This window comes from Hypomesus nipponensis, chromosome 22, assembly GCF_054491055.1.
Source record: "Hypomesus nipponensis isolate SF chromosome 22, ASM5449105v1, whole genome shotgun sequence".
Classification (NCBI taxonomy): Eukaryota; Metazoa; Chordata; class Actinopteri; order Osmeriformes; family Osmeridae; genus Hypomesus; species Hypomesus nipponensis.
This window is the reverse complement of record NC_140382.1, coordinates 5,775,005-5,800,000: the sequence shown is the minus strand read 5'-3', so window position 1 is coordinate 5,800,000 and position 24,996 is coordinate 5,775,005. Positions and strand designations below refer to the sequence as shown.

At 48.0% G+C, this 24,996-nt stretch overlaps 3 protein-coding genes across 6 annotated transcripts in view; 1 reads left to right on the top strand and 2 right to left on the bottom strand.

The window, feature by feature from the left end:
- Positions 1–5,800, bottom strand: part of kcnt1a (potassium sodium-activated channel subfamily T member 1a) — a 20,108-nt gene extending 14,308 nt beyond the window's left edge. The window contains exons 1-9 of the mRNA XM_084687674.1: positions 5,693–5,800; positions 3,716–3,795; positions 3,098–3,236; positions 2,531–2,578; positions 1,860–1,908; positions 1,679–1,738; positions 1,397–1,471; positions 301–384; positions 67–161 (exon numbers count right to left, since the gene is read on the bottom strand). Coding sequence (XP_084543800.1) covers positions 67–161; positions 301–384; positions 1,397–1,471; positions 1,679–1,738; positions 1,860–1,908; positions 2,531–2,578; positions 3,098–3,236; positions 3,716–3,795; positions 5,693–5,781 — 719 coding nt within the window. The 5' untranslated portion in view covers positions 5,782–5,800. The remainder of the gene's footprint in view (positions 1–66; positions 162–300; positions 385–1,396; positions 1,472–1,678; positions 1,739–1,859; positions 1,909–2,530; positions 2,579–3,097; positions 3,237–3,715; positions 3,796–5,692) is intronic.
- Positions 5,801–14,087: 8,287 nt separating this feature from the next.
- LOC146236106 (uncharacterized) lies at positions 14,088–22,301 on the bottom strand. Of its 4 annotated transcripts, none has more exons than XM_084687661.1 (8): positions 22,149–22,301; positions 18,788–18,996; positions 17,976–18,159; positions 16,186–16,329; positions 15,899–16,032; positions 14,652–14,863; positions 14,439–14,545; positions 14,088–14,309 (listed from the first exon to the last, which is right to left on the bottom strand). In XM_084687661.1, the coding sequence occupies exons 1-8, from the start codon at positions 22,160–22,162 to the stop codon at positions 14,246–14,248; spliced, it is 1,068 nt and encodes a 355-aa protein (XP_084543787.1). In that variant the 5' UTR covers positions 22,163–22,301; the 3' UTR covers positions 14,088–14,245. The 4 variants fall into 4 exon arrangements, with proteins under 4 accessions (XP_084543787.1, XP_084543789.1, XP_084543786.1 ...); XM_084687663.1 differs by having other exon boundaries at positions 18,788–18,966; XM_084687660.1 differs by lacking the exon at positions 22,149–22,301 and adding an exon at positions 19,240–20,027.
- A 1,025-nt stretch (positions 22,302–23,326) lies between these two features.
- b3galt9 (beta-1,3-galactosyltransferase 9) lies at positions 23,327–24,917 on the top strand (the record flags this gene model as incomplete). Its single annotated transcript, XM_084686991.1, has 1 exon — positions 23,327–24,917. A coding segment is annotated over one exon (1,209 nt), but the record flags the coding sequence as incomplete, so codon positions are not given.
- Positions 24,918–24,996: the final 79 nt, after the last annotated feature.

Sequence of the window (24,996 nt, the reverse complement as noted above, 5' to 3'; positions counted from 1 at the left end):
GCTGGGGGCCAGAGGTAAGAGGTCTAAGGGCTAGGGGCCATGGATTGGGGGTCGAAGGTGACTCACCCAGTGAAGACGAGGCAGAGCAAGGTGCAGATCAGGATGAGGACCTGGTTGAACATGGCTGAGTTGGTCCTCTGGATGGCTCTGTGGAAATCATTCTGTGGAGGAAGGAGGAACTTGCTAGAACTCTTGTGTAAAGTATTCTGCTGGTGCAGGCAAACAAGCTAACTCTATTATGCACGGCTGGTGGATCTTCAGTATGTTCACAAGATCACGCACCACAAAACCAACACTCACAATCATGTTCTCCAGGGCGCACTTGGCCAGCCAGCAGTTGAGGAACACTGGAATGAAGATGTTCCTTATCGGAGGCCAGAAGATCTGAGAAGAACAACCAAGTGCTAATTTGAGACGGTTACATTTATCTTCCCAAACATCCCTGATCTAAGAATACCTCAACCTAGGCTTATCAGCCCTCCTACCCACCCGCTGAGTTTCAACTGGGAAATGACCCAAAAGCAAACACAGCTTCAGTCAGCTTCCCCACTGAAAAGACCAGCAAGCGGATGGCGGTGGCGGTTTATACCAATCCATCATGTTTCCATCGTTTGGATTAGCGAGTCCTACCTCTATTATGCCTGATATTGCATTTTATCCCGGATATGCAGCGACAGCATATTCCTTAATTATTCCTGCAAAGACAATGTGTTGACTCAAGCCTCAGAGGAACCAGACGCGTACATATAGACGGCGCAGGCAGGGCACTGGGCACTGGGCACAGGCAGGGCACTGGGCACTGTGCGGTCCGAGGGCCCGTCGAGAGCAACGCATCTTTGGTAAAATACATTTACGCTTAATGGTGCATGTGTGTGTGTTTCATAATCAACTAACTAGCGTGTTTATACACGCTAATGTACACGCTAGTTAGTTGGTTATGAAACACACAATCCCTGATATACTGTATATATATATAGGGCCTGTCATAATGACGTGCACTGGGGCCGTGGTAAGACATGCTCTGTTATTCTTTCTAACACAGCAGGATGCCCCCCCACACACCCTGCAGGAAGCGCAACACAGGTTTGACAGGTTTTCATTTTCAAACCTAATGAAGTGCCAGAGATGACATTCACAACTTGGACTCCTACAGGGCTTTTCAACAGGACAAGGAAGTAAAGAAGGATGCGGTGAAGAGACCTCCTTCCCAAGGACTCTTCACTGACAGATTTGATATCCTGCTGTTTTCCCCTGTCCTCCTCCAGCCCTCATTGTGTGCCGACGGTACAACAGAGGAAGCTGGTGAACAGTACGGAGACGCAGCCGAGTCTCAATGTTCTACTGCGATGGAAAGAGCTATGGTAACAGAGAGTATTGAGATGCAGCCGAGGCGTACTGTGATGATGAAGGGGACAGTGTTGATCATCTCTAGAAGGAAGGACACCTGGAAGATCTGCTCCCATATGTTCCCCTGAAACACACACACACCTCTTCTCAGTCAACAGTCTCATCTGTCATTATTGGAATACCCTGTAATTATCATTAAGTCCACATCCTTTATGTACCTGGGAAAATTATTTGTGCCAATCATATTAATTAGGGTTTGTTAATATTCCAGATTGACTCTGTGTGAAATGAACCTGTCTGAAAGAATTGTGTGTGTGTGTGTGAATCTCACCTTGTAGCTTAGATACATCAGTAACATGGCCTCCAGGTAACTGATAATGGCCACAATCACCTGAAAGACACGGTACATGTCATCTCACTTTATCTTCCCAGTTCATCATTTCTCTACCATCTCTCTTGTTTCTTTCCTAAACCCCTCGCCCCCTCAGTGTCTGCTCTGCTGTGGGGCTCACCTGGATGGCCCACACCGGAACCTTCCGGTCCACCCAGAAGATCAACTCCCTGTGGACAGGGGAGCACAGAGCTGCTGTAAAACACACCCTGTATGCACACATACACACTGTACACACACACAGGATATATAAACACACATACACACTATACACACACACACAGGACACACCAACACACTCACAGATAAACAGGACACAGTCACACACATAATACACAAACACACGATACAAAAACACAATGGTTTAGGCACTGTATCTCTGCAGTAAACCTATTATTTAACCACACACATACAGACAGCTAATCTAAGCACATACCTTACATAACCTCCTTGGTATTAATAGTCTTCTAAACAAACTGTGTACTGCAACCAATTGTAGCCCTACATTACATGATATGCTTTGTTATGATCTGATACTTGATCTGATCATTTTTCAGCTGTACAAAAACACGTACATCACTTTCACCATCTGTTCAGTAAGGGAAGTATAACAGTATGATCAAATTGGGGGGGGGGGGGGGGGGGGTTCTCCACACGGAGAGAATCGCCACAATCACTGGAGGGTAAACATCCATTCAAAGGGATGAATCGATATCTCCCTCCCTCCCTCCCTGCCTCCCTCCCTGCCTCCCTCCCTCCTTTCCAGGGACAGATGTAACACCCTCCTCTCACCAGTTGATCTCGTTGTCCTGGGAGGAGCTGTTCAACTGGCAGTTCACACTGGAGACAAGAGAGACAGGTGGAGGGGGGAAGGGGGAGGGGGGAGGGGGGAGGAGGGGGCGAAAGGAGGAGGAGGAGGAGGCAGGGAGAGCAAGATTGAGAGAGAGTGAATAAGAGAGAGGCAGGGAGACGGAGCGTGAAAGAGAGTGAGAGACAGAATGAAGCGAAGGAGACCGAGAGAGAGAGAACATGAAGGGGGGGGGGGGTAATAGAGGGACAGAGGAGAGAAAGAGGGTGAAATGATGATGAGTGTTTGTGTAAAATGGTGAAGAGCGCAACAGACCAGAGAAGATCATTGTAGAGACACGATGTGTGTGTGTGTGTGTGTGTGTGTGTGGTGTGCATGTCAACGGAAAAGAGGGAAAGACAGATTTTTGGTTGGCAGCGTGAAGAAGAAAAAGAGAGACAGATAATAATTCATGTGAGAGGGTATCTGCAGGTCACTGACAAGAAGATCCCCCAGATACTAAGTACAAAGCAGAAGGTTGAGTACTGAGGTTAGAGTAAATTTGATCTGACCTCCCATTGGTGCCGTTGGCCCGCTGGCCCGGGTGGAGGTTGGCCCCGCTGGCACAGGGGTTGTCTGTCATGACTCTGATGATGTAGAGGAGGCAGGTCAGCAGCTTCAGGGAGAAGTTAAACACTCGGATCCTTAGACCTGCGGAGCACCGTAGACAAAGGAGTAGAAATAAGTGCGTGTGCTCATGAGAGGTGAGTGTGTGTGTGTAGTATACACACTGACCTTCACACCAGCTGCAAGACCAAACTTAGACATACAAGTAGGAGGATGCGCCGCAGTGCTAGAGGAGGCGTCCATGCTACCTCACGTCAACATCAAACACACCCAAGGGAACCCAAGTCCTTAGTTACTGACCATAAGCCATTAGAGTAGCATTTCCCAGTCAATGCACAAACCAAATGCACCTCAACAAAACCTTTCAAGTACAGGTCATTGGTGTATTTGACCCAACTGTGACAAGGTCTCTTATTAGGCATTCAATGGTTCCGTTTCCTTGACGACGAGAGCTCCCATAGCATCATCAGTCCATACATCTGCAGAGGGACCTGGGACTCGATCACCTGTTTTTACAAGCTGAGAATGCCCCTGAGGTTGAATAGGAGAGCCAGTCAACTTACTTGATCTTTGGTTCTTGATGAAAAAGAGCTTCAGTCTCTCCTTGAAGGTGTTTTCGTTCACGTAAAACTCCACTTGCACCCTAGAGGAGAGAGAGAGAGAGAGAGAGAGAGAGAGAGAGAGACAGAGAGAGAGAGACAGAGAGAGAGACAGAGAGAGAGAGAGAGAGAGAGAGAGAGAGAGAGAGATCGGTAAACAGCCACACACACAGACACACACCTATACACATGCTGTACACTGACAAACATACATGCACACATTCTCTTCCTAACACCTTCACACTGTTAAATGTAAACTGCTGTTAAACAAATGGGCCTCTAAAGCTCAACGGACTTGTCGTAAATATTCACAGTGTTGTTTCTAATAGCCTGCCTGAGGGATCAAACATAATTGCCAGTCTTCGTACCTCACTCACACACTCTCGCACATGCACACATGCACACCCACACCCAGAAACACACATGCATGCTCACACTGACTGCTGTGAACGATGATTACGTTCAAGAACAACAGCGATTTCCGAATATGTTTTGATTTACAATCAACAAAAGTTATTTGCTGAAGATATGTAAAAAAAATTGGCAGTCACAAATTCAGTTAGTCTTGGTGGGTCACAATAATCCCACCGCCAGCCTTTGACATAAGTGGGATGCTGCTCAACCAGCAAAGAGTTGGTGCCGCTCTGGAACCAGCTTTCCAGGCCGTGAGCTGGTTCTTTTGCTGTTGAAATGCAAAGGACTGGTTCAAGATAGGACTCCGAAACAGCCATTGAGGTGGAAAAGGGGTGAGAGAAAGAGAGATGAAGAGAAAGAGGCAGCAGTAAAAAGTGTGCTGTCGTGCCAGTTTCTGATGGAGGCCTGAGGTGAGACTGATTGTACAGTGGAGACAAAGGGACACAAACAGTTGGTCTGGTGACTGACAGAAACAGCTATTTCAGTCTCCAGCAGAACTGCTGGTGATCGTAGCCGACCCATTTAAAGCTGTCAGGAAGTGAGAGGGTCAGAGGGCGAGAGAGAGGGGGTGATCAGAGAGATGGAGAGTTAGAGAGAGGGGTAGAGAGAAGGAGTCAGAAAGGGACTGGGAGTGAAAGAGAGGCAGGAGTTCTAGGGATATTGATTGGTCTACCAACTCTTTCATCACTACGCGCGCACACAAACACACACACAAATATACACACACAACCACTTACAGAGAATAAACCAACACAAGAAGATCGAAAATAGAGGCATCCATTTCATTGGATTTGGTTGTTTCATTATTACAGAGAATCAAGCTAATGACCCTCGACCCAGGCCTCTGGAGAACAATAACGTCCACCATCCCTGTCAAGTGTTTACACTTAGTGGCCTATCAGCGTCAAACAGATGTGTTTCCATGGAGATCGTGGCCCTGAGAAAGTAATTAGGTACTTCATGATCATACTTGCTGCAAACCAAGTGCGACAACATTACAGTACACGATTGAGACAGCAACTGTTATGATAGGATAATAAAAGGCGACGCGCTTGGATGGGGCATGTAATCAAAGAAGCAGCATGACGAACTATCATTTCAGTGAATTTTGGGGAAGTCAGTTATGCCAAAGTAACACTAAAACCCAGAAAACCACATAATTCAGACTTACTGCTTATATTTGATGTTTTAAGAGGTAGGCTGTATAGCTGTTTAATAAAAGGTTCAATACGAATAGTAGTACACGGGTAAATCTTGTTAAAACAACATGCTAACGGTTTAGTCTCACAATAGTGATAAGCGCATGCACATGCAGCTTCAAAATGACTATAGTTTAAAAGAAGAATAAAAACAATTCTAGGAAAAAATATACTGGTTCATTCATCTCACATTGATTGCCTGAACATGGGCTCAATACACTGCAGTGAAGAAGACCTGCAGTACACGCGAGCAGTTTCTGCTGAAAAACTAGTTGATTTATGTAAACAAATACACATTTTTCGGAGTGTGTCTGCACGGAAAAGGTACCTTTGCCCCGCATCACTTCCAAAAGAGTCCAGCCTCCAAGTGGCCAACCCTGGGCTAACCCAGGTTGGAATCTGCGTCTTTGAATCCATGGTGTTGTTGGTTTCAACGGGTTTCTCATTGGTGACTGACCGGAGAACACCTGTGGCCGTTCGTGTTGTTGGAATGATGCGCGCTCTCAACACATGTTCCCACCAAGCGCGCCACCAACACCACATCTTGTTGTAGGAGACCAGACATTGCGCACACTGACGCGCATTACTGGAAAACCGCTCCTCAAAGCCCTCTTCGAAAACCCAGTACACTCAGTAGGCTACCCAGTATTATGTATGACTCACGTAGATGAAACGAAGGAAGTTGACGCGCGCCCATCGCAGTGTTTATGTAACGACAACTAAAGGAGACAGGGGACTGTGTATAAAAGCTGTCTGAGACTTCAGTTCAATTGGCCGTGTTTGACATACTGAAATGGAATAACGTCAAATTCGAAGAACTACTTGTGTTGTCTCAAGTCTGATCTTTCTGCCTGTTAAGTTCAGCAGCTGCAAGTTTCAGGTGCAGGATGTGCCATAGCAATTATAGTGCTACGCGCTATATACGCGCGCGTACACATACTCTCACACACACACACGCACACACATAGCATATTCTACCAGAAACCACTTTCCCCATCTCTCCCTCTCTCCCCCTCTCCCCTTCTCCCCCTCTCCCCCTCTCCCCCGCTCCCTCCCTCCCTCCCTCCCTCTCTCCCTCCCTCTCTCTCTCCCTCTCTCTCTCCCTCTCTCTCTCCCTCTCTCTCTCCCTCTCTCTCTCTCTCTCTCTCCATGCTGCTCCTAATGGCTTTGCGTGGTTGATCATCCTGTTGCCACAGCAACATTGCTAGACTAGAATAACCCTAACTGGTGCATGGCATTCTCAGTCTTTGTACGGTATCTACTTTCTGCTGCTCCTCACAGTCCGATACACTTCACACCCAAAGACAGACAGGCTGCTTACACAATGATACCTCACACACACAAAGCACACACTGTAGCCCAAACAATCTCTTGTAGCCCAACACAATCTAAACAGCTCCCACATTAGAACACACACACACACACTGAACACAGTCCCACTGAACACTGAATATACATGCACATACACACATGCCTGTAGAAATACACAAACACACGCAACCAAGTATACCTGTGCACACGCACACACACAATCACCCAAACACATGCACACATACCCTTACACACCCACACAAACTCTCTCCTCTCTTTTCCCTTCTCTGCAATAACCTGCTGGACACATGTTCTCTGTGTGTGTGGAGGTGTTGACCCACTCACCGACACAATGAGTCAGTTTCTCTCAGAAAAACGCGCGCAGACAGTGGCTGAACCTGGCCCACTTAACCCTCGCCCACACACACAGGGGGAACTCGCTCTCACTCACTCCCGCCCGCCCCGATCGTCGCTCTGTCATCCAGCCTCATCCCTCCTACCCACTCTTTCTCTCGCTTTCTCTCTCTCCCACCCGTCATCCCTCCTGCGTGCTCTCTCTCCCTTTCACCCCTTCCCCTTTTTTTACTTGTATTTCTGCAATCTGACATCTAACTTACACCTCCTATCATTGTCTCTCTTTCCATCCCTCCATTCGTTCCTTCCTCTCTCCCAATTACCTCTCAGAATGTGCACACAAAGTAATATATACTGTAGGTCCCTCCACCCTGGCCAGACAGCTGTGTTGTCCTCACTACCATTTTAACGACATTTTAGTGCACAGTAAACGGCTTTCAGCTTGGTCAACAATGGAGGGGTGCCAGAAAGAGAAAAAAACATAAAGGTTAAAACTAGAGATATGGACGGGAAGGTTTACTGCCCATGCCACCTGGGTCCGCATCTTTTAGTGCTGGACGTTTGTCATGCCCACCTAGTCAGGCACAGAGAGAAAAAGAGAGAAAAACATAAATAACGACTGGTAGAGAGACACAGCCGGAGAGAGGAAAATGGGAAAGGAAGTGAGAGTATGTGTGTGACTGTGAGAGAGTGAGAGAGATTACGAGAGAGAGAGACATAGAGCAAAAAGAGAGAGAAATGAGAGAGAGAGAGAGAGAGAGAGAGAGAGAGAGAGAGAGAGAAGTGAGTTGTTATCTGTAGGTTTGACGTGGGCCTTTGTGTGTCGTACCCACCGTAATAGCTTTGATAGATGTGAGTGAACAAGGCAGATGTGGCCGGTGACATTTACAAAGCTGTGGAGGAGACAGAGACGAGAGACCCCGAGAAACACTCCGTAATTAATCCTGTCAGACACACGCATGCACACACACACGCCCATCTCTCTCTCTCTCACTCTCTCTCACACACACACACACACAGTCCTTCATACAGTATCTACCTTCAGCAGCAGTGAAGTTCACACAGGCAGAGTAAAGGAAGTGGTACTAGGCAATTCAAATAATCCCACAACAAGTTTATCCCACGCATTATGAAACAGGTTAAGACTACGTTGCACAGTCAGTCTAGACTCTAGAGGCTACAGAAAAAAATACAGACTTCATAGAGAAAAAATGACTTCAAAGAAAAGGTTCACCATAAACCCATACGTTACCGAATTTGTTTCTACTTTATCAACCCTTACAGTTAAATAAATACTATTAATATAATACAATAAATATTCATATTAATAATTTTACAACTGAATAGAAATATATAGGTATTCTGTATACACTGCTGGGTAATCAAGCACAGTCAGTCGGTGAACAAGTTTAACAAAGTTTATTGCTTGCGGCCGGCCCACAAGGAGACAAAAACATCACACGCCATTGTGCCACAAGTTTGTCTGCTAGCATGTTGCGCTAGCTAGCTATTTAAGCAGAACCGCTCTTTACAGTCATTGGTTAAGACAAAGGCATGCAAATGTTCCATGACTCTTCTTCATTGGCTCCCTTGCATAGAACTGGCACGGGCATGTGTGCGTGCGTGTTAGAGTGTGTGTGTGTTTACGACATCAACCCTGATTGAAACACAACAACAACAGAATCTCCGGTCCTGGGGTCGAAAAAGCTCCTTCACATAGGTGTCAACAAATGGACACCAGACCTGGCATCTCCACCTACAGTTCTAGTCACACAGTATCTCCTTAAAACAACCAAACCCCCAACATCTTCTAGTCTTCAGCCCCAAGATAAGGGTCTTGAATGTTTACTCACAGCTCAGATTTGGGGTTAGGCCTTTCTTTGCACCCAAGTAATACTGAACACAGAATCATTCTTATACAGGATAAATATGTTATATCTTCAATTTTTCCAACACTGTACTTACTGGAAGTCGCTCTGGATAAGAGCGTCTGCTAAATGACTACATCAGCAGTACCAAAGGCAGAGAGAAACATTTTATAGGAATTCAGGGGAAAAGATTGGGGAACCACCCACCTAGCAGTGTGGGGGAGGGTGGGGGGGGTGTATTGATCCACTTCTCACTGCTCACTGGGATTAGCTTCCCAACCACAGACTTATCGTTGAAAGACAGAAACAGTGGCTCCCCTGTCACCTCCTGTGATTACTTCTAACAGCAGAACCTCTAAGTGCCCCTCAGAAGAGGACAAAAAACAAATCCCTTCATTGTGCATCCTCTGTACCTCCCTCTCTCTCTTTTTTCACTTTCGTTATTTTACTCTCTCTTTCCTAGGTTCTATCAAAACAGTGTTTGATCGTCTTACTATGGCAAAGGCAAGGTTTGTCCTCTGGCATGGTGAAAACCTTACTAATGAACATTGATAATAGTTACCTTTTAGTTAGGTTTGCAAGAACGTCGTAGCGGAAGCCTTCCCTTCCACTTTAGAACGGACTGTGCCAGCTGACATCTGAGCCTACAGTATGAGGAGACTCTGAGACACTTCAGCACCATGGACAGCGCCTACCATTCCTCACCCAGCAGCACAGTTCATAGCCTGCACCTCCGGGCCCTGCTTTCATGTTGCAGTCCTTCCTCCAAGGCCTTCTTTCATACACCTTCCTGCATCTCCTCTCGAAGTCCGCCTTTTCTACATCACCTGCTTTGCTCCTGCTCCCTGACCTCCTCGCACAGAAAGCTCTAGTTCTCCTTCGGCACCTCCTCCTGCAAACTCTACAAGCTTCTCCTGCACCTCCTCCTGCACCTCCTCCTGCACCTCCTCCTGCACCTCCTCCTGCACCTCCTCCTGCACCTCCTCCTGCACCTCCTCCTGCACCTCCTCCTGAACCCCCTCCTGCACCTCCTCCTGCACCTCCACCTCCTCCTCACTGCCTCCTACCTGTCGTCGTTGTGGGAGCTCAGGTCTCCCAGCAGCAGGTCTCGGAAGCGGAAGCGCGGCTGCAGGGGGGGCACCTCGGTCTCCGCCTCCTCCTCCATCTTAAGGGCAGAGATGTCCAAGATGACCCCGCTGACGCTGCTGCTGGTTTGGGGGGGCTCCGGAGAGGAGCTTTGTGGGGAGGGGAGGGGGGGGGGCGGGGCAAAAGAGAGAGAAAGAGGCAGAGTCAGACAACAGAAAGGAGGGTTGTGTTGAGGAAGGAAGGCAAAGGGAGCCGCTCGGCCAGCGAGCGGTGGGAGGGTGGATCGAGGGGGGAGGGTGATGGTAGGAAGGAAGGAGGAAGGGAGGAGAAAAGGGGAAGGAGGAGGGTAGACGGAGTGTCTATTCAGTCACATCTGTTCCCCGACTGGAGCGAACGTTTGCTGCGTCCCGCGTCATCGTCTGGCTCTGGTATGTTTCATCAGTTACACTAACAACAGATCCCACTCGTTCAGCATCACCCCATGCCAGTATTATCAACCCTAGTGCACATGGTCCTAGACAATACAGTTAGTGCGTCTGAAGGTGCAGTATCCTGTATGCCTCATGTTGACTCATGCATACAATACTGCATAGTTCACATACATGAACAAGTGTGTTTCTTAAATACATGCTTGAGGGACCTGGTCATGCAGTTCCAGGAGCTTTGTCCCTCCATCCAATGCAGAAGAAGAAAACCAACAGTACAAGAGGTTGATATCCAATCATCAGAGTGTCAGTACTGTATGGCAACAAATAATGTATTCATCTCCAGGAAAATGGAATAGCACCTGAAAATGTAATACATTTCACTGATTCCATGTCTGGCAGTGAGCTCTGACAGCTCTTAACATGCTGAGGAAGTTTCCCCTATCGGGGGACCTGGGGTCAGATTGACATCTGCACTCCATGTCTTTAGTATGAGGTAAATGAGAGAGATCTGACCCTGGATCAGTCGATAAGGGTGAAGGCTGCCTCTTCCTACCCTACTGTATGGACTCAGGTGTGGAGCCCCTCCCACATCGTGGAGTCTTTGAGTGACACTTGGCATGCGTTAAGGAAGGTACGGATGAAAGTAAGGAAGAGGGGATGGGGGGAGGAATTACCTGTCGCCATGGGAACAGCGTGTGTGCTGTGCTGGGGTCATGCCTGCCTCACAAGGGTGGGGGGGGAGGGCAGAAACCCAGTGTTTACATTGAAAGAAGGATAAATGCACATAAGTAAAACAATTATGAACAACCATTGGTCAACTTACCTCATAGTCCACACGTAAATACCTACTACACTGTAAATATTCTGAAATATCAATTTTAAAACAAACAAGCAGAGCCCAACTAACCACTTCACATGATCCCTGTGTCAAAGGATCCTTGAGGCTCCTTCGTTTGAATGCACCTTGGAGAAATAATGAATAGAAATGCTTACTAGATAAAATGTGTATTTGCATAGGATGTGTTAGAACTTGCTTCCATATGTGTATTGAGACAGGATGGATTAGCAAAAGCTTGCAATGTTTTAGAACTCTTTTCCATTTTGTTATGAATTAGCAACTGCTTGCTGATGTGCATCTAAGAAAAGATGTGTTAAACCGTCTTGCGGAAAGTTTCAGACAGGAGGCCTCTGTATGACAGCTTGACACTGTTTGCGTATGACTTCTTAGAAACTGCCTGCATAGGATGTAGTTAAAGAACTGCATAGAGGAAGCCACACTTGACCTTTTAGAGAGTGCAGGTTACTTGGAAACATGCACGATACCTAGATCCGTGCGTCATAGCACAGTCAAAGGTTACATTTGTCATCAGTATTGAAGCATATAAAATGATTTGTAATTCTATGTGAACAAAAAGAACACAAGACTTCAGAGACGAGAGCAAGAGAAGAGAGCACTTCCCATCTGGGGCAGCGGGCTCACAGAAGAGGTCAGTCCCATAGACAGGATATAGCTCTCAAAGTCTTACTCTGTTAACAGTTTTAGTGTATCGTTCTGACCATTTTTTGATATTTCTGTTTTTCAAGTGGCCCAAATTCGAGAGACCCCAAGCGCCGAGTGCGTGGGTCACGCGCGAGATAGGTGAGGGTGTCGTGCTCGCAGTGAACATGCATGCACGACGCACATGTCGTTCGTTCGACCCCTGTTATGTTCAAGAGCCTCTGTAGCTACTATCGTTCCTGCTCTGATGCTTAAGGAGGAGGGATGAGGTCACAGTCTGGATGAGATTACTGTTATGATTAAAGACCTGGACCTCCCCAATCACTTCTGAGAGTGCTCCGATGCCTTCCAATCTCAGAGCTATGACTGTATCTATGACCGGTCTTTAATACATCCCCATTAGAGTTCCGTGGTTTTGATGCTTTTCCCTGACTAATCCCTATGATTGGCATCTGGTTAGGGCGTAAAAAATCCCCTATCCAATTATATTTTGATAGGTATGCCATGCTAATTGGCTGATCATTATCTGATGAGCTCAGAATGCTCAAGCCGAGCCAGAGAGCAAATCAACAAACCAGGATTTCATATGGACGTTAATTAATTACTGGAGTGAATTCCCCTGCAGTTTGAAGGCTGGCTCTTGCAGCCTGGCTGACTGGCTGGCTGGTTCAGATGAGTCACTCTGATGACTGTCCCCAGTCTGGCTGCTTCTGGCTGGCAGAGTTTGACAAAGCACTGACCTCGCTAATGAATGGGTTCCTCAGCTTATAGCTATGGGGATGGAGAAAGCGGAGCAAACAGAGAGAGAGGCAGATGAAGGAAGAGAGAGAGAGAGAGAGAGAGAGAGAGAGAGAGAGAGGAAGAGCATGAAAGAGAGAGAATGAGAGATGAGAAAACTCAATTTGTAATTTATTAGAAGAGCATCCTACCTTGTTGTTGTGCGTGTGTGTGCGCGTGTGTTTGTGTACGGGTCAGCAGAAACTGGAGCTACACACACACACACACACACACACACAAGTAAAATATCTAGGCACTCAGTGAAAACCCTTCACACACACGTACACACATGAATGCACCTACTGTATGCATCTGCTGATACTGTACACACTTACACATACGTGCTGGCAAACATGATATGCATGCACACACACACGAACACACGCGCACACTGAGTGGAGATGATGTTGATCTGCAATCAGAGGCAAATCTGACAATTGTGAGGTTATATTTTCATCCTACAGAAAGTCATACAGTAATATACCTGTGCTCGCAGGCGCAGTCTACATGCTGCGAAAATCTTCTATTTCATCTCAACTCAACTACAAATGTAGAATGTGCATGGAGAAGATAGTTAACGGTTCTGAATATATCGGCGGATAACTCGATAAAATTAAACTGCAACTTTAAAATTCAATTAAAAAATGTAAATGTCAATCAGTCATATTTAGTATATGTAGCATTCATTGTCATTTGAAATGACATTATTATAGTGATAGTTTTTCTTTACCTGGGCGTGTGGTCGTGCGCAGTCCCATCATCGTAGACAAACGTCTGGTTGGTGTAACATTCGCTGCACATTTTGGACGGAACTCCGGCAGTGCCGTCTGTTGGGGTGTCTGTTGCTATAAAGTTCCCCTCTTGAGAGTCGTTGTCCTGGGTTAATGGCATCGGAGGCTGGCCTGAGGTGGAGGTAACCTCTCAAGCAAACCTCTCTCTCAAGTTGGCCGGACCGTATCAGCTTCCTCTGCGCATCTTCTCAGGTAGGTAGATACAGTACTAGTACTGTAGTGGTACAACCCTGCGGTCTTTAATTATTGTGGTGCAGGCGCGCACACAGGTGACAACTATCAGCTACAACCACATGGATCAAATGTTGAGGTGTTCCATACTCTCTTGTTAATATGTTAGCGACAAGTTGTTTTGAGAGGAACTCCTCGCAGATAACAAATACATCTGACTTTGAACCTCACAAACGTCGGGCATTGAAGGTTTGGTTGTGGTAAGGACGATAGCTTACACTTTATGACAGCAAGAAAGACAGCAACAGGAAGCGCGTCTTGGAAGAATTAGGGATACCAGCGCCCTCTGCTGGCTATTCGTACGCCCATAAACATTTAGCTCCTATCCTTGAACATTATTTCAGGACAAGCGGGTATACACAAACACACAGAGACAGAATACATCTCATTCTCTACATGTGACTGCATAACAATAGCAGATGTTTATTCAGGTTCATGTAAACAGTTTGTCCTTGTTTATTTGTTTACAGTATATAAAATTGATATTGATATTCCGGCATTAACATGCAGAAAAAAGCAATCAGGAAGTAGAACATTCTAGAAGGGTTTGACCAGAGCAATATGACCGCCAGGGTGCTTGGACTTCATGCTGCCAAAGTGTCTGTAAAAACATAGTAGAGAACATCATCTGGTTATGTGGTTAACTGGAGTAGAGAGTTAACATGTAGCACAGAATGAAATTAATGAAAAAAGAGATATTGTGGTACGTACACGTATGTGTGTGACTCACCTCCATGAATTGGTCTCATGCTCGTAAGCCTCCATGGTTTTGAGGTCTGTAACTCCGTCAGTTCCACCTACAGCCAACAGCATCCCATTAAACACCATCAAGGAGACCTAGCACACAGAGACACACACCGACATGAGAGAACAGCGGATTGGTTCAGTCAATGCATCGTTTGAGGGATGTCCAAAAGTATTGAAAACTGCAGAAACCTCCCACCTGGTGCCTCTTGCTCCTCATTGGTCGGACCGGGGTCCAGCGGTGCGCTTCCGGGTCAAACTTCTCCACAGTGCTGAGCTCCAGCAGCAGCTCGTCCCTCCCCCCGGCCACATACAGGCGGTCCAGGAACACGGCACAGCCCGGGTTCTCTCTGGCCGTCAGCATGGGCGGGCACATGGCCCAGCAGCCGTCCAATGGGCTGTAGCGCTCCACTGGGGGGGGGGTCAAGGGTCAGGGGTTGTGTTAGTGTATGAGGAATCCTCATTAGTCTAAACAAGGGCCTGCCATCTCAGCTGATGCTGAGGACATGTATAGCTGTAGTCATGAAAAAAGGCAGGACATCAAATGTTTAGAACGAAGACCATTCAAAGTCTAGTGTTTCTCTGCCCGGTGTAACAGGACGTTCTGACCACGTAGATTGGTACCAATTTCCTCCCTCACATGCACTCAGCAGTATAACAACATGTGTTTGGAGCTCAGGGGCTAACGATGTTCACTCACTCACTCCCTTTATTCCTTCCCCTTCCACTCTTCCTCCCCTATTGCTCCAGCCCTCCCTCCCACAGGCTGGCGGCTGACACATGAATGAAGTGGGAGAAACAAAAGGAGAGCGTTGAGAGTGAGTGACGGGCCCTGTAGACTCTGACCTCCGTCACAGAAATAGAAAGCCCAGAGCCAACTGGCCACAGGCCCCACATACCTCAGAGCAGTCTGCGACGAGGCCTTAACACGGCAGACGCCATCTGCTGTGTGTGTGTGTGTGTGTGTGTGTGTGTGCCTGTGTGTGTGTGTGTGCACTTCTGTGAATTGTGATGATAGTGTCAGATGTGTGTAAAACGTGGCGTAAGCTTACAGCCGTTTGGCACCTCAGCAGTGACATCGCTGGTGACCCCTGCTCTTTCTGACCTGGTCCTCTGGGGTCTCCACAGGACACATCACAAGTTCATGTCCCAGCCTCCCACTTATGTCAGTATTCACACAACTTTACCTTCCCCTATAGCCTGTAGTTAAAAGTGCCTGGAGCAAGACTGCAGAACTTGAAGCCACGTTTACCGGAATAATTGGAATACTGTACTAACCCCTTCAAAATGTATGTCACTTTCTCGGCGGGCGTGATAGTCACTCATGCAACGTCAACAACACCTGGAAATTCCTCACACCACACCTAATTGGATGACCTCACGTCCGCACGATACGCTATTCTGTCCCCAGATCTGCTGAGTTTCCAGTGGGACCTGGGTGTGTACCTGAGTCCAAGGGCATCTGTCCATCCGTGCCCCCCACGGCGTACAGGCAGCCCCCCAGCACGGCGGCGGCTGCCCCGGCCCTGCGACGGGACATCGGGGGAAGCTTGGTCCAGGCGTTCCTCTTGGGGTTGTATCTGAACCCAGGAGAAACCCATTCAGACACGTTTCGTCCCGGTGAGTGTGACATGCATGTGTCTGTGTGTTATGACTGCGTGATGTGTTGTGTGCACGCAGGAGTGGGCATGTATGTGTGTGTGACGTGCACGTGCACGTGCGTGCAGGTGTACCTCTCCACTGTGTTGACGCAGGCGACCCCATCGTGGCCCCCCAGGGCGATCAGACAGCCGTCCATCTCCAGCAGACAAACTCTTCTGCGGGGGGCACTGAGGGGGGCCACATCTCCGCTCCAGGTGTTGGTCCCTGGGTCGTACCTGAGGGGCAGCAGGGAGGGGTGGAGTTAAGAAGGTATTGGGCCTGGCAGTGTGAATTAGAGATTATTCATGAGAAGCAAGGCTGGAGTTTGGAAAGATTTTTGGGGCAGCATGGAGGGGTGGTGATAGGAAAGATTTGATTGTAACTGTCAGTTGAAAAGCTCTACAGCTTTGTCTTTGAAGAGCTCTCTGGGTTCGTTGAATTTGTTTGTTTTAGATACTGAGGTGTTATCAATGGTTAGGCTTCTGTATGGCAATATCGTGTTTGACAAGGAGTTCAGCTGAAGTTTTTACCATGGAGACCTGTCTGTACTGCTGCTTAGGTAACATTGCGTGCGTCACCAAGGGATGTGTCATTCACTGTTTTAGGTAGAGTAGCCCCCACCCCCCTTCGGTCTCTCTCTTTCTCATTTCTTTCTTCCTTCTTTTTCTCCTCCAATGCAGAATATCTGAGTGGTCAATACATAATACATAAATGAGATACATGTATTATCTAAAGCTGATATGTTCTATTGAAAAGGAGAGCCATGCCGTTGAGGACACTTTTTCCTGTGCAGATCAAGGACACGGCCATCTGACGGCCAGAACAAATAAATACTCTGCTGTTTTAGATAGAGGCAATTTTATCACACAAGATACCGCGCAGGATTGAAGCAGCATTCACACACACACACCCATATAAACACCCACATAAACAGTAGACACAGTCACACATACACACAAATTCACAAGCACAGTGTACATAAACCCAGTACACACAAACACATACATAGTACACACTCACACAAACAGGCTTGTAAAACCGATCCCGTCTGGCACGCCAAACCCAGAACGAGCCGTCCTTGTGACTCTCTGTGTTGGCTTACTGAGCACAGACGGTTCCTCTGCTCACAGTTTGGATGGGTTAGCTGTCTGTCCCTGGGTGTTATCACCCGGAACTGGGTAGCTTACTTTGGAGGGGGTGGACTGGAGAAGGAGTGAAAAGGTGAGAAAGTAGTAGAATGGAACGGCCACGGCCTGGCCCTTGTTTGTTTTGGGTCTTTCCTGACTTTCCCTGGCCCTAGTGATGTGTGTCTTCTTGTGCGCGTTTCCGGTCCTGGTCTTGTCTCTCTTTTGGCTCCCTGCACCTCCTGTGTTCACACACCCTGCTATTGTCCCTTGTGTTCTCATCAGGCCCTCTGTGTATGTCTTGTCATGTGGTTGTCGTTGAACCTGTGAGTATCCCTGTCGTGTTGTCTAAGTGAAAAACGATACTTTTGTTTTTCAAGGTAAGAGAGGAAAGAGAGAGAGAGAGAGAGAGAGAGAGAGAGAGAGAGAGTAAGTGGTGAAAGAAGAAGGGGGGGTGAGTAAAGAAGAGAGTGAAGAGCATGCAGCAGTCATCAGAAGTGGTCCATCACTCCTAAACAACATTGCTTTGGACCTGACCTTCTGGAGCAGATGATCTAGATCTAGGACATGACCTAGTCTGTCTGACCTGGACTCTGTTGGAGCTATTCTGGGTCTCCCTGACGTCATCTGAATTTAGGATTCCAACCCATTTGGGAGCAGGTGCTGAGTCACATGACTTCTGATGAATAGCGTAAAAGTTCACGCCAGTGTTCTACTATGGAATTTGAATGGTCATAATTAGTTCAGTAAACTCTCACCTTTCCACGCTGCTCATGCAGGTGACGTCATCGTACCCCCCCACGGTGTAGATGAGCCCCCCCAGTGAGCACACTCCAGTGTCGCCACGGTGACGGATCATGGGGGCGGACATCTTCCACTCGTTGTGCTGCGTGCAGAACTGCTCCACTGGGCAGGAGGGGTCGTCTCTGCTCCAGCCTCCCACTGACACACACACACACACACACACACACACGCACACACATCCAAAACACGCACACATTGAACACCCACCACATACGCATAAGTACATTGAAAACACACCACATACACGCACACACACACACACACACACACACACACACACAGGATAGTGTTTTCACAGCTGCTTTGTCATGCGACGTTGGAGACAGTGACAGCCGTCTGCAGCCTGCATGTCTTGTCACTTTTCAAATAAAGTCTGCAGGCGTTTTTACAGGGACCCTGTGTGCTCTGCTGTCACCAACATACAGCTTGTGGTGAGAGAGTCACACAACTCCATCAGCCTAACACGCACACACACACACACAACACACACACACACAGATGACACCCAACAGATTATCAAAAGCAATGAATGCCAAAACCAAAGATGATCTAAAGAACCCAGCATCAGAGAAGTCAGACGTGGCTCTGATGGTCAGAGCACAGTGACACTCTTGTGCAGAGCCGCTGCTCAGGCTGGCTCACAGTGTAGGTGCACTCATGGAGAGAATCCCATGCATAGATATCTCTCTGAAGTGTCCTTCTTTATACAAGCCTTGTAGGTAACCAGGAAGTGTGTCATCACCCCCCAGGGTGTGGAGGGACTGACCTACGTAAACCATGTCGGAGGCTTGGGCGGAGGGGATGGACGGGAGTCTACTGAGTTTCTGTCGGTTGGCGAGAGGCCCGTTGGTGCTGGGTCGACCACCGCGCGCCGTGGCAACGCCTCCGGAATCTTGTTCGCTTTTCGGCGGCATGGCCAACGCTTCTGACTCTCCCAGACCCTCTCTGTAATGGAGAAGACAATAGACCAGTGCTCTGTAAAATATGAAAGAAGGAAACAATACAACATTCATGTGCCAGCTCAAGCATAAGCTATGTAGACTGTCAACACAAACAGAACACAAAAATGCATGTCATACTGGAGGGTAATAGTGGAACAGTGGAAGTTCTCAGTCAACTGTTGCTTGAAAGTATAACACTAGAAAAAATGTATAATTTCATAAAAGATGATACGAGATAAGACAGGCACTCTGAAATAGTTGTGTTAGTAGAATTTACCCTTGCTCATTGTACACCCCCATCCTCCTTCTGTCCGGACTCAGAGACACTGAGGGCCCAAGAGCCTTAGGTCTACACCCCACCCATCACACACACCTCGGAACCCCACACAAATTCCTTGCAACACACTCACACACTCCCATACACATCCCCTTAGTCACACATGCTACACACCCTCTCCACACACACACACACAACACACATATTCCGCAGACACATTCCTCACAAACACACCCTGTCGAATACCCATGTTGGTAATCAAGGTTCTTGAGTCCTTCTACGGAACGTTGTTTCACATGAGCAGATCTGGTGAGTAAGCACAAGCAGCAGACACTGAGTGAGTAAGCACAAGCAGCAGATCTGGTGAGTAAGCACAAGCAGCAGGCACTGTCAGTGTGTTCTCGATACGTCTAGAGTCCCAGAATTGGATCAAGTTCCCTTTCTAACTGCAAACGTGTCTGCTTTGCATATTGCCATGTTTCCCTTGAAAACAGCAAACACGTCTGCTTCATTTTCTGTAGTTCAGTATGTGTGTGTGTGTGCGCATGTGTGTGTGTGTGTGCGCATGTGTGCGTGTGTGTGCGTGTGTGTCCAGCCTCGGAGACCGAATCCCTCTAGTCTGACTCACGCTCAGTATATCGGCGTGTGAATTTTTACAGGCTAGTGAACAGAGCTGGTCTCCTCGGTGTGCATTCCCAGCTGACAAGAGATCTCCAGGCAACTGGCCCGGAAGTGAGAGAGAACGAGAGCGAGAACGAGGAGAGAGATTTGAATTCTAGGTTTCAGTTTTCTGTCAAATCTGCAAATAGGATGTGAAGATGTGGAGGATGCACACACCCGGACAAAACACGTACACACTCACAAACACACACCCACAAACACAAGGACTGCTGAGTTTTTATGGAACTAGTCAATAGCACACAAACCTCATTTGCAGCATTTCTCAGGTTTCCAAGGTAATGAAAGAGACTGCACAAGCCCCATAGTGAACCAGGTGATAGAGAGTGTTTAGTCATGGTTTGGAATACACAGAGAACCCACAGAACATGCAGACCAAGGATCCACCTTGAAGACTCCCTCGGGTTTGAATCAACATTGTTATCAGTTGGATACTAGTTGATGTGATATGCTCCTCTGTCTTATCATCATCTTCAGTTTACCGAGTACATGTTGGACCTAGCTCATGTTAAATACCCGTCGTTTCAACCAGTCCTGGGATGTGATGAGATGTGGAGAGGAATCCACTCCAAAGGGAGCCTGCAGGCATTGGGTTTAAACTAAGAGATGGGAGTGAGTGGTCGGTTTCAGCAGAGTAGATGATCAGGGTGAATAGAGTTAATCTGTTGTTACACTTTAATTTAGAGAGTCCCCTTCAGGCTGACTGCAGATGGTCATACCATCAAGAAACGATTAACAGCACGTCAACGACAGCTTAGCTGATACTCAACCACTGGCTGGACTTAGGCTTAGGCTTAAATGTGGGCTTTGTGGATAGTCATTTGCCACTTGAACATCATAGACAGATCATCCACATATTGACTCTCTAAATACAGTGCTAGCGAGTTTTTAATAGCGACAGTTTTTCCTAGTATCGGTGTTACCAAACGTTTCCAGTGTTACTCACAGTTCAGCATGCTGTTGGAATGTTCATCCTATCTGGTTCCCAGAGACAGACTGGAAACTCGATCTGGGAACGTCCTCTGCACTTTTCAAGCTAATTTATAGGGTTTCTACCCCCCCACACATACACACACACTGCTGTCATCCCACTCTCAATGCCTTCGACTGCTGTTTCTGCCTGGCAGAGGTGAAAACACAACTGACATGCCTGATGATAAGATCCCTCCAGGATAAAAAACAACAGGAGCAGAAGGGGATATAGAAAGATGCAGATGCACATTCTGACACACACACACAGGCATGCAGGCCACCTTTGGTGAAGGACAAGCACATCATGAAGCTCTAAAAAATATATCCCCCTCTTCCTAAAAAAGATACTTGTTCCAGAGAGACAGTCACCACATACCAGAGGAAACACAACACCTGTGTGTGTGTGTGTGTGTGTGTTTGTCTTTGTAGGAAGATGATCATGTACGATGCAAAAGCCCCCCCCACCTTCACATGACAAGAAAAGCATGGAGTCCCATATAGCTTTTCTGCACCCTGAGTTATTAATAATTGATAGTTACCTATCCTACCCTAATGATCACTCATTAACAGAACGGAGAAAGTAGCGATGATATTAGAGCAGGACAGGGAGTCGAACAGACCTTGGAGATAGAGGACACTAGGGGAACAGCATGAGTTAAAGCTGTGTGGGGGTTAACTCCTGATGTCCTCGCATCACTATAGTGACGGTGGAGGGAGACGCACCCTCGCGGACAGCAGAGAACAACAAATCATTCTCGAGTCACTGACATCTCCGTCCATCGCACAGGTGTCACTGTGAAGCCAGATCCTTCCACCTCCTCGCGCACATTCCCGGTTTGAGGATCCCGCGACACAATAGACAGCTTTTTTGAACGCTTAAACCAGAAACGGCGCATAAAAGCTTTCAGTTGTGTACGGCAGGAAGAGGACGGAATTTTATAGCATTGAGTCAGTATACAAGGTGCCAACTAACTTTTGTGAACTGAACGGGAATTCAATCTCCGTACCAAACATGCATTTGAAATCAGTCAAGGTAACGGCAGAACGTTCTGCAGAAAATCATCAACTTCGACCAGCCTCTTCCAATATTCCAAATGATAAAAACGTCCTCATCATCCTCTACCAAAGACTGAATGCCTTCTAAAACACGTGAAGACGACCAAATTATGAGCAGTCACAAATATTGAAAGCAAAAATGTCAGAAATGCTTAGAAATAAATCAGTTAGATTGGAAAATAGAAGCTGGTGTCTGTACTTACGCCTTTGAGGGCATGGTGATGTTGATCCTGAGGGTTCGACTAATTTCCAGTGGTCCTTTGTGGGCTGTCTTCTACTGTACCCCTTAGTGCAGTGTTTCTTTGTGCTGTGTGTCTGTGTGTTCTTTTGGTACAGGAGTGCTCACTGCAGAGCTCTTCTGACCTCTGGTAGAGGAGGTTATGGACATGTGCTTTGTCAATGCACACGCACGCACGCACGCACGCGCGCGCACACACACACACACACACACACACACACACGTGTCATCCACACACTCAGATGCATCCAGTGAATGTCTGCCATCTCCAGAAGCCCCAAGCAGACAAACCAAGAGAAGTATTCAGGTACATTCAGTGAATGCCTTTTGTGTTCCACACACACAACCACACGCACACAATGTAGCAGGGATGATTCGTCAACTTGTAGAATCAGTTTGCAACACAGAATGCCTGTGTGTACTTATGTGAGTCTGCATGTGTGTATGCAGGTGCTGACAAGTTGAGGGTGAGTTAGTGTGTTCCCTTCTGAAAGACAAACAGCACCGACAGCTCGGGGGCCCTTCATAGGAGGACACAGGGATTCATTCTCAATATACCCTTGCTGAAAAATCTGTATGGAATAAATGTGCTCTTCCTAAGTGAAGCCTCATGGTGACGGAACGTCCCAAAGTAAGAGTCTGTTGACATGCTTGTTTTCTTGCCTGGGATGTCCCTCTGTGTTGAGTGATGAGGCCCTCTTAAAATATGCATGATGGAGGACGCTCTCCTTGAGAATGCTACCTGAGCTGAGTGAGGGAGGTGGATACAGTTACCTGGGGGGTCAGTTACCTGGGGGGTCAGTTACCTGGAGGTGGGAGCATTGTGGCAGCCTGCTGCGGTTGTTGACGTGGCCACATAGACATCGGTGTGTTCTTTGGCTGGAGTGTTCAGGTGCTTCTGGTCAGCCGTGAAGATCCACACCGCAGGTTCAGGAGCACAGGAACAGGTGGTTTGGAGGTATCATGCAGGTAAGCTAGCTAGTCCCCTCGCATTGGGAATGGCTTGACTCTGTCCTCGGTCTGTGCTAGAGTGTCTGAAATCCTGAAAAACTTGTATGATTGTAAGATCATTCTTGTTCAGTTTTTGAAACTGAATTATTGTAGTTTTTAGTTTATGTTTTCGTGTCTTTCTGATAACTTTTCTCTTGTTCTGGCACCCATTGTTTTTTATTTTTTTTCCTTCCTCCATTTTTTCACTCTCTCAATTTTTCCTCTCTCCCACTCCCCCCATCCCCTCCTCTCCAGTTCTCTCTGTGTAGGCTGCGGACCCACCAGTGGTGTTTTCTGCTCTTCAACGTTGTGCTGTTCCACGCTCTGCTGTTTGGGGCAGACTTTGTTGAGGAGTACCTCCTCCAGCCCACCCCGGGTGTATACACCGACAGCATGGTCCTGGACATCAGAGAGCGGGCCAGGAAACTGGACCTAAGTGGCTCCCAGGACAACGTGTCCCAGTCTTACCCCATCAGCAACCCCAAGGCCTGCCTCAACTCCGACCTTTTCCTCCTCACGTTTGTCTTCAGTTACCCCGGCAACGTCAGCCAGCGGGATGCGGTGCGTGCCACCTGGGCCAACCTATCACAGGTACAGGGTTTCCCCGTACGGACGCTGTTCTTCCTAGGCTCCTCCCATTCGTCGGCCAACCAGGAGCCCGTCCTGAGGGAGTCGGGCCGCCACAGTGACCTGGTCCAGGGTCACGTGACCATGACAAACTCCTTGCGCAGCCAGACAGAGCGGACCGTCTTGGTGCTGCGCTGGGTCATGGCGTTCTGCCCCATGGCCCGATTTCTGCTACTGGCTGAGGAGGCCGTGTTTGTCAACCTGCCCGCCGTTGGTGGGTACTTGCTGGGGCTGCGCAGGCACCCGGAGGACTTGTACCTGGGGAGGGTGATCCACAAAGACCCCCCGAACCGAGACCCCTCCAGCCCCAGCTACCTGCCCCCTGCCCTCTACCCCAGACGTTACCTCCCCGACTACTGCTCTGGCGCCGCCTTCGTCCTCTCCCAGGACGTGGTCAGGAAGGTGTACGTGGCCTCTTCCACCGTCCGCTCCCCGGTACCGTCCGATGTGTTTGTGGGCCTGTGCGCCCAGAAGGCTGGCGTGGTGCCCGTCCACAGCGCCAGGTTCTCGGGGGACAAGCACGTCCGCTACAACGCCTGCTGCTACCGGTGGCTGTTCAGCTCGGCAGGGGTGGGGGCGGAGGAGCTGGGGCGGGTGTGGGGAGGTGTGGGGCAGGAGGATGATGGTTGCTCCCTCCTGGAGACCTACTATGGCCTGGTGGCCTGCAAGGCACTCACCTACCTGGACAAACTCTCCTCGAGCTCCCAGCGACAGGCGGTCAACAACTCGAATTGATTTTAAGTCTTTTTTTGGGGGTGGATGTGGGAATATATGGGCACACAAAGTGATTGAAGTGAATGTGTCTGTTCTAAGGCCTTGTGCCCACAGTTGTGCTGTGTTTATGTGTGAGTCCAAGTGGAAAACGTTTTGTGTGTCGTCATTCTTGTCAGGCAGGGTGAGTGACGTGGAACGCTGACTGGAGCAGACTCATGGCAGGGGGCCAGACAAACAGACAGTAGATAATTCTAGAAGGCAGGAGTGACCATTGGAACCAGATTGCTGAAGTGAGTAGCGATGCCTTCCTGGTATCAAGTTTCATTGTTGACAGGAGTGCGGCTCCCCCCGCTGGCGTCTTACACATTTACATCGTAAAGGGACGACATAGAACTATAAATTCTGCTCTGTAATATGAACGTGGCTGAGAGTGATTATATCAAATCTAATAAAGCCTTCTTTGCTCTGTGGGTTCTTGTATT

Excerpts from the sequence above, each read along its gene's own strand:
- LOC146236106 (XM_084687660.1), bottom strand. The coding sequence starts at position 19,262 with ATGGGGGTGTACAATGAGCAAGG. Across the intron at positions 18,160-18,787 it reads CTCCGACATGGTTTACGTAG|TGGGAGGCTGGAGCAGAGAC; the intron begins GTCAGTCCCTCC and ends TGTGTGTGTCAG. Across the intron at positions 14,310-14,438 it reads CATGAGACCAATTCATGGAG|ACACTTTGGCAGCATGAAGT; the intron begins GTGAGTCACACA and ends ATGTTTTTACAG.